Source organism: Mobula birostris, chromosome 16 (genome assembly GCF_030028105.1).
Source record: "Mobula birostris isolate sMobBir1 chromosome 16, sMobBir1.hap1, whole genome shotgun sequence".
Classification (NCBI taxonomy): domain Eukaryota; kingdom Metazoa; phylum Chordata; class Chondrichthyes; order Myliobatiformes; family Myliobatidae; genus Mobula; species Mobula birostris.
The window spans coordinates 73,482,181-73,496,539 of record NC_092385.1 but is presented as its reverse complement, the minus strand read 5'-3'; the positions used below and the strand labels follow the sequence as shown (position 1 = coordinate 73,496,539).

The 14,359-nt window shown below is 39.8% G+C and overlaps 1 protein-coding gene across 1 annotated transcript in view; it reads left to right on the top strand.

Annotated features, from left to right (window-relative positions):
- celsr3 (cadherin, EGF LAG seven-pass G-type receptor 3) overlaps positions 1-14,359 on the top strand; it is a 359,789-nt gene that overhangs the window by 106,100 nt on the left and 239,330 nt on the right. The window contains exon 3 of the mRNA XM_072280082.1: positions 13,600-13,822. Coding sequence (XP_072136183.1) covers positions 13,600-13,822 — 223 coding nt within the window. The remainder of the gene's footprint in view (positions 1-13,599; positions 13,823-14,359) is intronic.

Here is a 14,359-nt window from a genome sequence, read left to right as displayed (position 1 = left end):
ACACGATCTGAGATATCCTGGACCTTAGCACCCGGGAGGCAACATACACAGCATGCCCTTCTCCCCTCTTCCCTTCTCAGTCACAAAGGCAGAATCAGTGCCAGAGATCTGACCACTGAGACTCTCCTCTGTTAGGTCATCCCCCAATAGTATCCAAATTAATATTACCTGTTGTTCAGGGGGATGGTCACAGGGGTACTCTGCACTGGCTTCTTAACCCCTTTCCCCTTCCTGACTGTCACCCAGTTTCCTGTGTCCTACACCTTGGGTGTAACTACCTCTCTATATCCTTTCCGTCACCTGTTCAGCCTCTAGAATGATCGACGTTCATCTAATTCCAGTTCCAACTCCTTAATGCAATTTGTTGGAAGCTGCAGCTGGATGCACTTCTTGCAGTTTTAGCCACCAGGGACACTGAAGGTCTCCCTGCCTTTCAGGGATAGACAGGCAGGTGGGCAGAGGGATAGGGTGACTTTGGTTAAAAATTGAAATGAAATCCTAGGAACAAAGCGTGTAGAATCCTTGTGAGTTGAGTTAAGAAACTGCAAGGGTAAAAAAAACACTGATGGGTGTTACATACAGATGGCAGGCAGGATGTGGGATACAAATGACAACAGGAGATAGAAAAGGCATGTAAAAAAGTCAATATTACATTGGTCATGAGGGATTTCAATATGCATGTAGATTAGGAAGTTCAGGCTGGTGTTGGGTCCCATTGAAGAATGCCTTCAAGGATGTCTCTTTAGAGCAGCCTGTGGTTGAGCCCACTAGAGAAAGGGCAGTTATAGATCGGGTATTGTGTAATGAACCAGATTTGACTAGCAGGCTGAAGTAAGGGAATCTTTACGAGACAGTGATGATAATATGATAGAGTTCCCCTACAGTCTGGAGAGGGAGCAGCTAAAATTTGATGTATAAGTATTACAGTAGAATATAGGGAATTACAGATGTACAAATTTGATTAAAGGGGACACTAACAGGTATGGCTGTAGAGTAGCAATGGCTGGAGTTTTTAAGTGTAATTTGGAAAATGCAGGATCAGGTCATCCCAACAAAGCTTTCTAAAGGGAGATTAAGGCAACCATGTCTAACAAAGGAAGTCAAAGACACATGAAGCAAAAGAGAAGGCATACAATATGATGAGAATTAATGGTGTGTTTTTGTTGTTTCATATGACAGGTGTTTTCCTCTTCACACTTCTAATTGTTTTTTTGTGGTGTGCTAGAAGATTGGGAAAGTTTTTAAAAACCAACAGAAGGCAAATAAAAAAATAAACTATTAGGAGAGAAAATATATAATATGAAGGTAAGATAGCCAATAATATAAAGGAGGATACCAAAGTTTTTTTCAGATACAGTATTTAAGGAGTAAAACAGAGGGAAGAGTGCACATCAGACCAATGGAAGATTAGCTGGAGAGGTAGTGATGGATAAAGAAATTTCACTGTGGAAGATACCAGCAGCATGCTAGAAATTCGAGAGTGTCAGTGTAGTTGCTGTTAGTAGGTACTTGGGAAGCTGAAAGATCTGAAGGGAGATAAGTCATCTGGACTAGATGGACTACACCTCAGGGTTCTGAAAAGAGGTACAGTAGCTGAAGAGATTATGAATACATATAGTGGTGATCTATTAAGAATCACTGGGTGGATATGACCCACCCAGCCAACACACTTTTTGTCCCTCTTCCCTCGGGGAGAAGGCTTAGGAGCTTGAAGACTCATACGGCCAGATTTGGGAACAGCTTCTTTCCAACTGTGATAGGACTGCTGAATGGATCCTGACCCGGATCTGGGCCGTACCTTCCAAATATCCGGACCTGCCTCTCAGTTTTTTTTTGTGCTACCTTACTTTCCCTTTTCTATTTTCTATTTATGATTTTTAATTTAAATTTTTAATATTTACTATCGATTTGTAATCCAGGGAGCGTGAAGCGCAGAATCAAATATCGCTGTGATGATTGTACGCTCTAGTATCAATTGTTTGGCGACAGTAAAGTAAAGATTTTGGAAAGGTTTTGGAGGACTGAAGAATTGGAAACTCCTCTCTTTAGGAAGGGAAGGAGGCAAAAGACAGGAAATTATAATCCAGTTAGCCTGACTTCAATGGTTGGGAAGATGTTAGAGTCCATTCCAAAGAATGAGGTTCCAGCATATTTGGAGCACAATAAAGTAAGCCAAAGTCAGCCTGGTTTCCTTGAGGGGAAGTCTTTCCTCACAAATCAGTTGAAATCCTTCAAGAGAATAACGGGCAGAATAGACAAATGAGAGTCAGTAAACAACTTGGATTTTCAGAAGGCCCTTGACAAGGTGCTCACAAGAGACTGCTAAACATGGTAAAAACTCATGATATTATAGGACAGATGCAAGCATGGACAGAAGATTGGCTGACCTCCAGAAAGCAAAGACTGTGAGTAAAGGGGCCCTAAATGTCAACTGTTTATTCTTCTCAAGAGATGCTACCTAACCTGCTCATTTCCTTCAGCATTTTGTGTGTGTTCCAGTGGGAATAAAATAGGCCTTTTCTGTTTGGCTTCTGGTTGTTAGCTGTGGATAATGGAATTGATGGCTTTGTAGCCAAGGTTGCAGATAATACAATGATAGGTAGAGGAGTATGTAGTGTTGAGGAACCAGGCATATACTATTTTCCTAAGAGGGAGAAACTTCAGCAACTTCAGAAATTGGAGGTGCAAAGGGATTTGGGAGTCCTAGTGCAGGATTCCCTTTAGATTTAATTGCAGGATGAGTTGGCAGTAATGAAAGCAAATGCAATATTAGCTTTAATTTCCAGACTACGATATAAATGCAAGTGTGTAATGATGAAGTCTGACATTTGTCAGACCACTTTTGGAGATTTGGAGTATTGTGAGCAGTTTTGTAAGTATGTGCTGGCATTGAAAAGGGTCCAGAGGTGGTTCAGGAAAATGATCACAGCAATGAAATGGTTAATGAATGAGCAGCATTTGGTATGAGGAGTCTGGGCTGGTGCTCACTGGAGTTCAGAAGAATGACAGAGGATCTGTAATTTTGAATCAGGTTCGTGGGGCTGGCAAGTGAGACAAGAAATGCACTGACTTCAAATAGGTATATTAATCATTTATTTACAAACAGTAAAAATTTGACCAAACAGTCATGTTCCCCAAGTTACAGACAATACAAAGCTGAATATTCAACAAACATACTTAGTTAAAAGTGCGTGCAGAACATACCTTCTCAATGGGTATGTCTTAAAGGAGGAAGAGAGCAAGCCCCTTCCACGTGCTATTTTATATACCCTGGATATTTGAAGCTGGACGCTAGGCATCTTATCCAATGGGAAAAACAGCTACAGCTACTAAACTAACCAATCACAATGGAAGCGACTTTCGACAATCAGAATAAGGCACATCCCCACAGGGCAATAAGTTTCTCATTGAAACTTAGTGATACTGAAAGGCCAAGATAGAACGTACATGGAGGAGATGTTTCCAATTGTAGGATAGTATCAGAGGGCCCAACCTCAGAATACAAGGGCATCCATTTTGAGCAGAGATGAGAATGAATTTACAAAGAGGGTGGCAAATCTGAAGTTAGTCAGAGTTTAACATTGAGGAGCATTTGATAGTTCTGGCATTTGATATTTGCTGGATTTTAAAAGAACAGGGATGGGGAGGATCTTATTGAAGCATACTTAATATTAAAAGAAGGACTAATAGAATGGAGGCGGAGAAGGACGTTTCCAATAGTAGGAGAGCCTAGGAACTGATAGCATAGCCTCAAAATTTATGGATATCCCTTTAAAAGAGAGATGAGGTGGAATTTCTTTATCCAGAGGGTGGGAATCTCTAGACTTCATTGGGTATATTTAAGACAGTGGTTTATAGGTTCTCGATTAGGAAGGGCAAAAAAGGTTATGAGAAGAAGGTAGGAGAATGGAATTATGAGGGAAAATAAATCAGTGAATATCAAATGATGGAGAAGACTCAATGGGCGAAATGGCCGAATTCTGCTCCTACATCTTATGGTCTTATATTATCTGCGATTACCTTTGGCACAGAAGATGAGGAATTCTTAAAGTGTGCCCAAGAGAGCTTTTTGAGCCAACACATGGATAGTCCTATAGAGAAACAGCACTACTACATCTAATCGGAGGAAATGTAGCTGGGGAAGTAATTGTAGTGTAGGTGGAGACCATTTTGGATCATAAACCTGAAGTTTCAAGTTTGTTGTGGAAGGGGAAAGGCTTGCCTATATCATACGACAGGCTTTGTAAATGACACAGTAATAGGTGGTATTAGAAGCAATCCATTGATAGGGAACGTGATAGTTTTAGGTTACAAGATCATGTTAGTTGGAAAGATAGGAAGTGCAGCAGATGGAGTTTAATTCTGAAAAGCCTGGGGTGTTGCAATTTGGGAGGGCTTATACACATAATAAATGGTTAGGCTTTGGTGAGCATTGAAGAACATTGAACAAAGAACAACAGAGCATAGTACAAACACTTTGGCCTATAATGTGCTGATGTTTTAATCTATTCCAAAATCATTCTAAATCTTACACAATCCATTTTCTTTCATCCATGTGCCTATATAAAAGTTTCTTAAATGATTTTAATGTATCTGTCTCCATCACCATTCTATCTAAAGTGTTCTCCGTATTGAATTGAATTTACTTTATTTCTTACATCCTTCACATACATGAGTAAACAGCTTTACATTACATCTCTGTCTAAATGTGCAATGTGCAATCATAGTAATTTATAATAATATATAATAAATAGAACAGTCAATGTAATATAGCATACACTTAAATCAGCATGAGTTCATCAATCTGATGGCCTGGTGGAAGAAGCTGTCCCGGAACCTGTTGGTCCTGGCTTTTATGCTGCGGTACCGTTTCCCGGATGGTAGCAGCAGGAATAGATTGTGGTTGGGGTGAGTCGGGTCCCCAATGATCCTTCAGGCTCTTTTTACACACCTCTCCTTGCAAATATCCTGAATCATGGGAAGTTCGCAACTACAGATGTGCTGGGCTGTCCGCACCACTCTCTGCAGAGTCCTGCAATTAAGGGAGGTACAGTTCCCATACCAGGCAGTGATGCAACCAGTCAAGATGCCCTCAATTGTGTCCCTGTAGAGAAGTTCTTAGGACCTGGGTGCCCAGACCAAATTTCCTCAACTGTCTGAGGTGAAAGAGGCGCTGTTGTGCCTTTTTCACCGCTCAGCTGATGTGTACAGACCGCGTGAGGTCCTCAGTGATGTGGATGCAGAGGAATTTAAAGCTGTTTACCCTTTCAACCCCAGATCCATTGATGTCAATAGGGATTAGCCTGTCTCAGTTCCTCCTGTATTCCACAACCAGCTCCTTTGTTTTTGCGACATTGAGGGAGAGGTTGTTTTCTTGACACCACTGTGTCAGAGAGATGACTTCTTCCCTGTATGCCACCTCGTTATTGTTTGAGATAAGGCCAATCAATGTAGTGTCATCAGCAAATTTAATTAGCATATTAGAGCTGTGGGTGGTGGTACAGTCATGGGGATATAGGGAGTAAAGGAGGGGACTCATTACACAGCCCTGAGGAACTCCTGTATTGAGAGTCAGAGGGTTGGAGCTGAGGGAGCCCACTCCTACAACTTGCCGACACCCCTCCTCTTTTACTATTTTCGAATTATCTTGCTCACTTGTATTAGTTGTCCTGGGAACAAGGTATTAGTTTTCTACTTTATATGTCTCTTATCATTTTATGCATGTCTATTAAATATCCTCTAATCCTGTTTGAGTCGAAAGAGAAAAGGTCTAGCTTGCTCATCCTTTCCTCCAACAGAGGTGTATAGGTCTACCTTTTCCTGAAAGTGTGGCACGTGGCCAAGTGGTTAAGGCGTTGGACTAGCGATCTGAAGGTTGTGAGTTCGAGCCCCAGCCAAGGCAGCGTGTTGTGTCCTTGAGCAAGGCACTTAACCACACAATGCTCCAGTCCACCCAGCTGAAAATGGGTACCGGCAAAATGCTGGGGGTTAACCTCGCGATAGACTGGCGTCATATCCAGGGTGGGGGGGGGGGGGATGTCTCGTACTCTCAGTCACTTCATGCCACGGAAACTGGCATAAGCACCAGCCTGATGAGCCTAGAAAGTTCGGGACAGACTTTAACTATTAACTTTTCTGAAAGTGGTTGCCCAAAGTAGGATACATGCATTAATGATGGTAGAGAATTTAAGAGCAGATAGTTTATGGTACAACTCTATAAAATGTAAAGCACAGTTAGAGTTCTGCATATGTTTCTGGTTCCCACGATAGGAAGGATTGCTTTCAAGAGGGCACAGAGGAGATTCATCAAGAACTTTTGGATACAGTGGAGAAGGAACTAAAAATTGTAAAGAAATGGTTTGATATTAACAAATTATCACTGAATCAAAGTAAAACTAAATTCATAATATTTGGAAACCGTGTACCAAACTCGTATAGTAAACTTAGAATAAGTGACGTTGAAATTGATAAGGCATCCGAAACAAAATTTTTAGGAGTGGTAATACATAATAAATTAAGCTGGAAACCACAGAGAATTATATTGAAGCAAAAATGTCAAAATCTATTGCAATACTGTACAAAGCACAAGATTTTTAAAATCAGGAATCTTTGTATACATTATACTGTTCACATATCCTGGCAGGAAGGGTTAATAGAGCTGTTAGGGAGGGTTTAAACTAATTTGGCGGGGGGATGGGAACTGGAATGATAGAGTGGAGGAAGGGGAAAACAGAAATAAATCTAAGATAGTGAGCAGTAAAGATGTCAGGAAAGACAGGCAGGTGATGGGGCAAATTTGTAGCCATTGGGATGAGTTGCAGTGAAATCAAAGTGAAAAGTACCAAATACTGGTCTTAAGGTGTTATACTTAAATGCACGCAGCATAAGGAATAAAGTGGATGATCTTGTTGTACAGCTACAGATTGGCAGGTGTGATATTCTGGCCATCACTGAGACTTGGCTAAAGGATGCATGTTTCTGGGAGCTGAATGTCCAAGGATACACGGTGTATCGGAAGGATAGGAAGGTAGGCAGAGGGGGTGGCGTGGCTTTATTGGTAAGAAATGATATCAAATCATTAGAAAGAGGTGACATAGGATTGGAAGGTGCAGAATCTTTATGGGTTGAGCTAAGAAATCGCAGAGGTAAAAGGACCCTGATGGCAGTTATTTATAGGCCTCCAAACAGCTGCAGTGATGTGGACTACAAATTACAACAGAAAATAGAAAAGGCTTGTCAGAAGGGCAGTGTTATGATCATTGTGGGGGATTTTAACATGCGAGTGGGTTGGGAAAATCAGGTCGGCACTGGATCTCAAGAGAGAATTTGTAGAATGTCTGTGAGATGGCTTTTTAGAACAGCTCGTTGTTGAGCCCACTAGGGGATCGGCTGTACTGGATTGGGTATTGTGTAATGAACCAGAGGTGATTAGAGAGATTGAGGTGAAGGAACCCTAAGGAGGCAGTGATCATAACATGATTGAGTTCACTGTGAAATTTGAAAAAGGGAAGCTGAAATCTGATGTGTCGATATTTCAGTGGAGTAAAGGAAATTATAGTGGCATGAGAGAGGAACTGGTCAAAGTTGACTGGAAAGGGACACTGGCGGGAAGGACGGCAGAGCAGCAGTGGCTGGGGTTTATGCGAGAAGTGAGGAAGGTGCAAGACAGGTATATTCCAAAAAAGAAGAAATTTTCAAATGGAAAAAGGATGCAACCGTGGCTGACAAGAGAAGTCAAAGCCAAAGTTAAAGCAAAGGAGAGGGTATACAATGAAGCAAAAATTAGTGGGAAGACAGCGGATTGGGAAGTTTTTAAAAGCTTACAAAAGCAAACTAAGAAGGTCATTAAGATGGAAGAGATGAACTATGAAAGGAAGCTAGCAAATAATGTCAAAGAAGATACTAAAAGCTTTTTCAAGTATATAAAGAGTAAAAGACAGGTGAGAGTAGATATAGGACCGATAGAAAATGATGCTGGAGAAATAGTAATGGGAGATAAGGAGATGGCAGAGGAACTGAATGAGTATTTTGTATCAGTCTTCACTGAGGAAGACATCAGCAGTATACTGGACACTCAAGGGTGGCAGGGGAGAGAAGTGTGCGCAGTCACGATTACGACAGAGAAAGTAGTCAGGAAGCTGAATAGTCTAAAGGTAGATAAATCTTTGGGACCAGATGGAATGCACCCTCGCGTTCTGAAGGAAGTAGCTGTGGAGATTGCGGAGGCATTAGCGATGATCTTTCAAAAGTCGATAGATTCTGGCATGGTTCCAGAGGACTGGAAGTTTGCAAATGTCACTCCGCTATTTAAGAAGGGGGCAAGGAAGCAAAAAGGAAATTATAGACCTGTTAGCTTGACATCGGTGGTTGGGAAGTTGTTGGAGTCAATTGTCAAGGATGAGGTTACAGAGTACCTGGAGGCATATGACATGATAGGCAGAACTCAGCATGGATTCCTTAAAGGAAAATCCTGCCTGACAAACCTATTACAATTTTTTGAGTAAATTACAAGTAGGCTAGACAAGGGGGTTGCAGTGAATGTTGTATATTTGGATTTTCAGAAGGCCTTTGACAAGGTGCCACACATGAAGCTATTTAACAAGATAAGAGCCCATGGAATTATGGGAAAGTTACATACATGGATAGAGCATTGGCTGATTGGCAGGAAATGAGAGTGGGAATAAAGGGATCCTATTCTGGTTGGCTGCCGGTTACCAGTGGTGTTCCACAGGGGTCCGTGTTGGGGCGCTTCTTTTTACGATGTACATCAATAATTTGGATTATTTGTGGCTAAGTGGCTAAGTTTGCTGACGATATGAAGATAGGTGGAGGGGCCGGTAGTGCTGAGGAAACGGAGAGTCTGCAGAGAGACTTGGATAGATTGGAAGAATGGGCAGAGAAGTGGCAAATGAAATACAATGTTGGAAAGTGTATGGTTATGCACTTTGGCAGAAGAAATAAACGGGCAGACTATTATTTAAATGGGGAGAGAATTCAAAGTTCTGAGATGCAACGGGACTTGGGAGTCCTCGTACAGGATACCTTTAAGGTTAACCTTCAGGTTGAGTCGGTGGTGAAGAAGGCGAATGCAATGTTGGCATTCATTTCTAGAGGAATAGAGTATAGGAGCAGGAATGTGATGTTGAGGCTCTATAAGGCGCTGATGAGACCTCACTTGGAGTACTGTGGGCAGTTGTGGTCTCCTTATTTAAGAAAGGATGTGCTGACGTTGGAGAGGGTACAGAGAAGATTCACTAGAATGATTCCGGGAATGAGAGGGTTAACATGTGAAAAACGTTTGTCTGCTCTTGGACTGTATTCCTTGGAGTTTAGAAGAATGAGGGGAGACCTCATAGAAACATTTCGAATGTTGAAAGGCATGGACAGAGTGGATGTGGCAAAGTTGTTTCCCATGATGGGGGAGTCTAGTACGAGAGGACATGACTTAAGGATTGAAGGGCCCCCATTCAGAACAGAAATGCAAAGAAATTTTTTTAGACAGAGGTTGGTGAATCTATGGAATTTGTTACCACGGGCGGCAGTGGAGGCCAAGTCATTGGATGTATTTAAGACAGAGATTGATTGGTATCTGAGTAGCCAGGGCATCAAAGGTTATGGTGAGAAGGTGGGGAAGTGGGACTAAATGGGAGAATGGATCAGCTTATGATAAAATGGCGGAGCAGACTCGATGGGCTGAATTGGCCGACTTCTGCTCCTTTGTCTTATGGTCTTATAGTCCCATATATGACTTACTGTGTAGAGGTATAGGGAAATACATACAAAACAAATACTGTACAAACTCAATTTTTCTACTCCAAAAGAAAGTCATACGAATTGTAAATAAGACAAGTTATTATGAGCCAACCAATACACTATTTATTCAACTAAACACTTTAAAATCCAGAGATTTCGTAGATTTTAAAATAATACAAATTATGTATAAAGTAAAAGATGGACAGCTACCACAAAGTATCCAAAGGTTGTTTAAAATGAGAGAAAGTCAACATGATTTGAGAGGAACATGTATATTTCAAAAACAAAGGATAAGAACAAATGTAAAAAGTCATTGTATTTAGTCAGGATCTATGGAACAGTTGTAGTGAGAATTTAAAAACATGCACCACACTTAACAAGTTTAAAAACTTATTTAAAAATAATGAACAAATACAAAATACATGATTTAAAATGAATGGGAGTAATGTAAATAAATGATATTTGGAATTGGATTCTGTGTTAAAAGATTGGGACATTTTTTGTTTTGATGTGATGATTGACGTCAAATATGGTGTTGTATAAGTAAGAGGGGTAGGCGTAATAAGCTGTAGCTTCAGCCTACACCCTTTAGGTCTGTTTTAAAGAGTATCTATGTTTTTTGTTGTAATTTTGCCCAATGAAATCATCATTGAAAATGATGCTTTTTGTTATGTTTGTACTGACTGAAATAAATTTCTTTCTTTCTTTCATTCATTCATTCATTCATTCACACTGCTTGGGATGGAGAGTTTCAGTTATGAGAAAAGACGAGAAACATGACATGTTTTTGTTGGAGCAGATCACGATAATGTGGGGAGTGGCGTGGCAACGTGATGCATATAAACAGAATTGTTAGGCACATGGATAGGATGGACAGTAGGAGAAGTATCTAAAGCTTAAGGGCATCGGTTTTCGGTAAAAAAATAAGTCGGTGAGTTTGTTTTTCCGTAGTGGGAGGAGCTATTGAAGGAGGTACAGGAACCTGAAGGCACACATTCAACACTTTAGGAACAGCTTCTTGCCCTTCACCATCAGATTTCTGAGCAAGCAATTAACCAACTCATGAACACTATCTCCTATTTTTTGGCCTCCTTTTGTACTACTCTTTTAATTTAATATCCTACCATCAAGAAGAAGGTACATGAGCCTAAAGGCATACGCTTAACATTTGAAGAACAGCTTCTTCCCCTGCCGTTAGATATCTGAATGAACAATGAACCCATGCACCTCAATTTTTTCTCTCTCTCTTTGCACTATATACTTAATTTAAAAATTATATATACTTTTTTTAATGTATAGTTTTTAATCATTATGCATTTCAATGTACCAGTACACAAAACAACAGATTTCATGGCATATGCCAGTGATATTAAAAATTATTCTGATTCTAGTTGGAATCTCTATTTCAATGCCTGATGAATGGTGCAGGCGGGTATCTAACACCATTTAGAAGTAAGATGTTGAAGTGGCAAGGCATAGAGGGCCACAGACCAAGTGCTGGTAAATGGAATAAATATAGATGAGGATGATGGACCCAAGAGCTTGTTTTTGTGTTGTATGACTCAGATTTGGTTCATGATTATGGGAGAGATGTATGGCATTTCAAGACGCATTTCACAAGCTTAACGTTTGTAGTAATGATACCGAGAATTTAGTGTAAAGTTTTTGTTTTACTTTTCTTTCTTTTCTTCCTTTTCTTCATATTGGATTCTTTGAAACATCCAAATAATTCAGTTATCATTATTATATTCATATTTCTTATCATATCTGGATTCACCCTGAGGTAGAGATCCATGGTGTCTGTTCACCTAAGTAACATTGGTTTTGAACAAGAAGTAGCAGCAAATTATTTAAATTTGACTTGTCTCATTAATCTTTCCCTTGATGCAGGTTTGTGTTTAGAATCACAGAATTGTTAGATTTGAATAAACTGCACTTGGAGCAATGTTGCAAAGGCATATTTCAACAAATACAATCAAAAAAGGAATCTATCAAAACATTCAAAAAACAGGGTGGCTAGAAGTTGTGCTGCAGAAGAGCTCGATCATGTTCAAAAAATGCTTCGATAATAAGCATTGTTCTGAAAGTTCTACTGCTGGAAAACTACAAGCTTTTGTGTTTCAGATGTGACAGTAAGCCAAGCTACTATCTACTTGTGTGAGTCGTTTGTAGAGACATTAAACAAACAATAGAGTCAACTGAATAAAATGCTTATATAGAGCACTGCTATCATGTTCATGAGGTAGCTTATTTATATTTTAGAAATGAGGAAAATAAGTCCTCAACTACACAGTGATGCTCAGATCCTGTAAATAAATGAAAACGCATTCCAGTAAGCAATTGTTCCAAATATCTTATTGTTGTGTATAATCAGCCATGCAATTCAAGATTGATGAAATTAATGGGAAATTATCACACAAAATTTATTAAGCTAACTTTGAACTTCTTTTAGTTTATAAACAAAAGGAATGGAATACATTATTGATTTTGAATGTTTTTTGTTTCTCTTTGAATTTCTTTTTGTTTAGCTGGATGTTAATGAACATGAGGAATAAAATGTATTAATAATTTTGTGTTGCTTTAGTACCTCGTTTGTACTGTGACGACTGGTGATTAATGTTAAATACTTAAACTTCAATGCTTTCCGAATAGTCCATTTTTAATGACTCAGCAGTCAATACAACCATATCCACATTGTCCATTTTTAAATGTTCTGCAGAAAGTTGTGCAGAATTACAATTAGTGTTTTGCATGATTCACTCCATTTTACTTTATATTTATACATGGTGCTGAAGTTAAGTGGACTGAAGGTTTGTTGATGCTACATCAAGGGGAAAAATTAGCAGTCATTGCAGAATTATAATAATCCAGGTCTTTGAAAGTTCATGCCAATGTCTCTTTTAGGCAATTCAATTCAATTCAAGTTTAATTGTCATTCGGTAAAGCACAATACCAATGGTCTCACACAACACATAGCACATATGAGAGAGCAAGCACATGTAAGATATCAGTAAAATACAGCCACACAGAAGAAATTGTCCAGACTGAGTCCTTAAGTGCCTGCAGAAATCTGCAGTAAACCATAACGCTGCTTGTCTTCTGCCAAGCGAATACTGTAGAGGCTACACAGACTCCAGCTTGGATCTTGCGCCACACTGCCCCCAGTGGAGCACACCGGTATTGACGCCTCTCTGCAGCTTGAGACCTAGTCCTGGTCCTCGCTATGACAGTGCTGTATAGAACTTCATTAGTTGTCACTCCACTGGGGGAAATGTTTCTGGGCTTTAAGGCAAAAGCAGTGCAATGGAACTAACAGGATAGCTTTTACAAAAATCTGTCGTAGCTTAATGGCAAACTACTGTTTTTGTTGTCTAGTGATTGTATAAATATGAGAAGTCAAATAGAATTTGTTGATCTAATCCCAATACCTTGAAAAAAAAACACACCTAAATCCATTCAAGATGTTAATCTCCTTACGGTGTTTGTGATGAATGTATCCTGGTTGGATGTATTCAAAGTGTGAACCAAGTGTTCAGGCTGAAACTGAGGTATATTGTGTTATTATGTGTCTGTTAAATGTCACTGGTAGAATTTTGGATACTATTCCACTTTCAAACAATCTACTTCATACAGGTGCTATTGTAATCTTACAAATACGACAATGATTTTCAATATGGGTTTATTTGTTTGCAGCAGGAGTCACTTGGATCGACAACATTCCAGTTTCCAGAGGGTTTATAAATGGTTGGCTTATGCAATGCTACAATCCCAGTTCTATCTAATTTAGTTACAGAAGTTATATATCTGACATATCCACATTGACTTTTGAACTTTCATCCCGGTTAGGTGATCACTGCGAAGTGGATGTTCGTTCTGATCGCTGTTCTCCAGGTGTGTGTAGAAATGGCGGGTCCTGCACGAATCTCCCAGAGGGTGGATTCAAGTGTAATTGTCCCTCAGGAGAATATGAGAAGCCATACTGTGAAGTGACTGCCCGGTCCTTTCCACCAAAGTCTTTTGTGATGTTTCATGGTCTGAGACAAAGATTTCATATGACAATATCTCTGTCGTAAGTATTCTCTGTTTCTTTGTACTTTCCTAATGACAGGCTGTTGTACTGAATTAAAATCCAATCATTGAACATACTGGAGCTAGTTTGGACAAATTCAGTTCTGAAATTTATTGATTAGGAAGTCCCTTCATGGGATCAATTGCTTGGAAAGACCTTGCAAGGGATTACTATCAGAAGGAAATGATTTTAATCCTGTCACCAAGGAGCATGTTTAATGTGTGATACTTGCCGACTTTACCTACATGAATGGATCAACAAATAGAGGAGAATGGAGTATTGGCACAAAAGAGTACATTTGTCTTCAGTTATTTTGAGGAGCTTGCAAAGAAGCTGGTAGAAAGAAGCAAAAGGCTGCTAGTCTGTCTATACCTGCTCCAACTATTCATTTACTTCATGGTTGAGCTTTGATCTCAGCCCCACTACCCTGCTCTGGTTGTCAGACCACACTTGGATAACTGTAAGCAGTTTTGGACCCTAAGAAAAGATGTACTGGCATTGGAAAAGGTTTAGAGGACAATCATGAGAATAATTCTT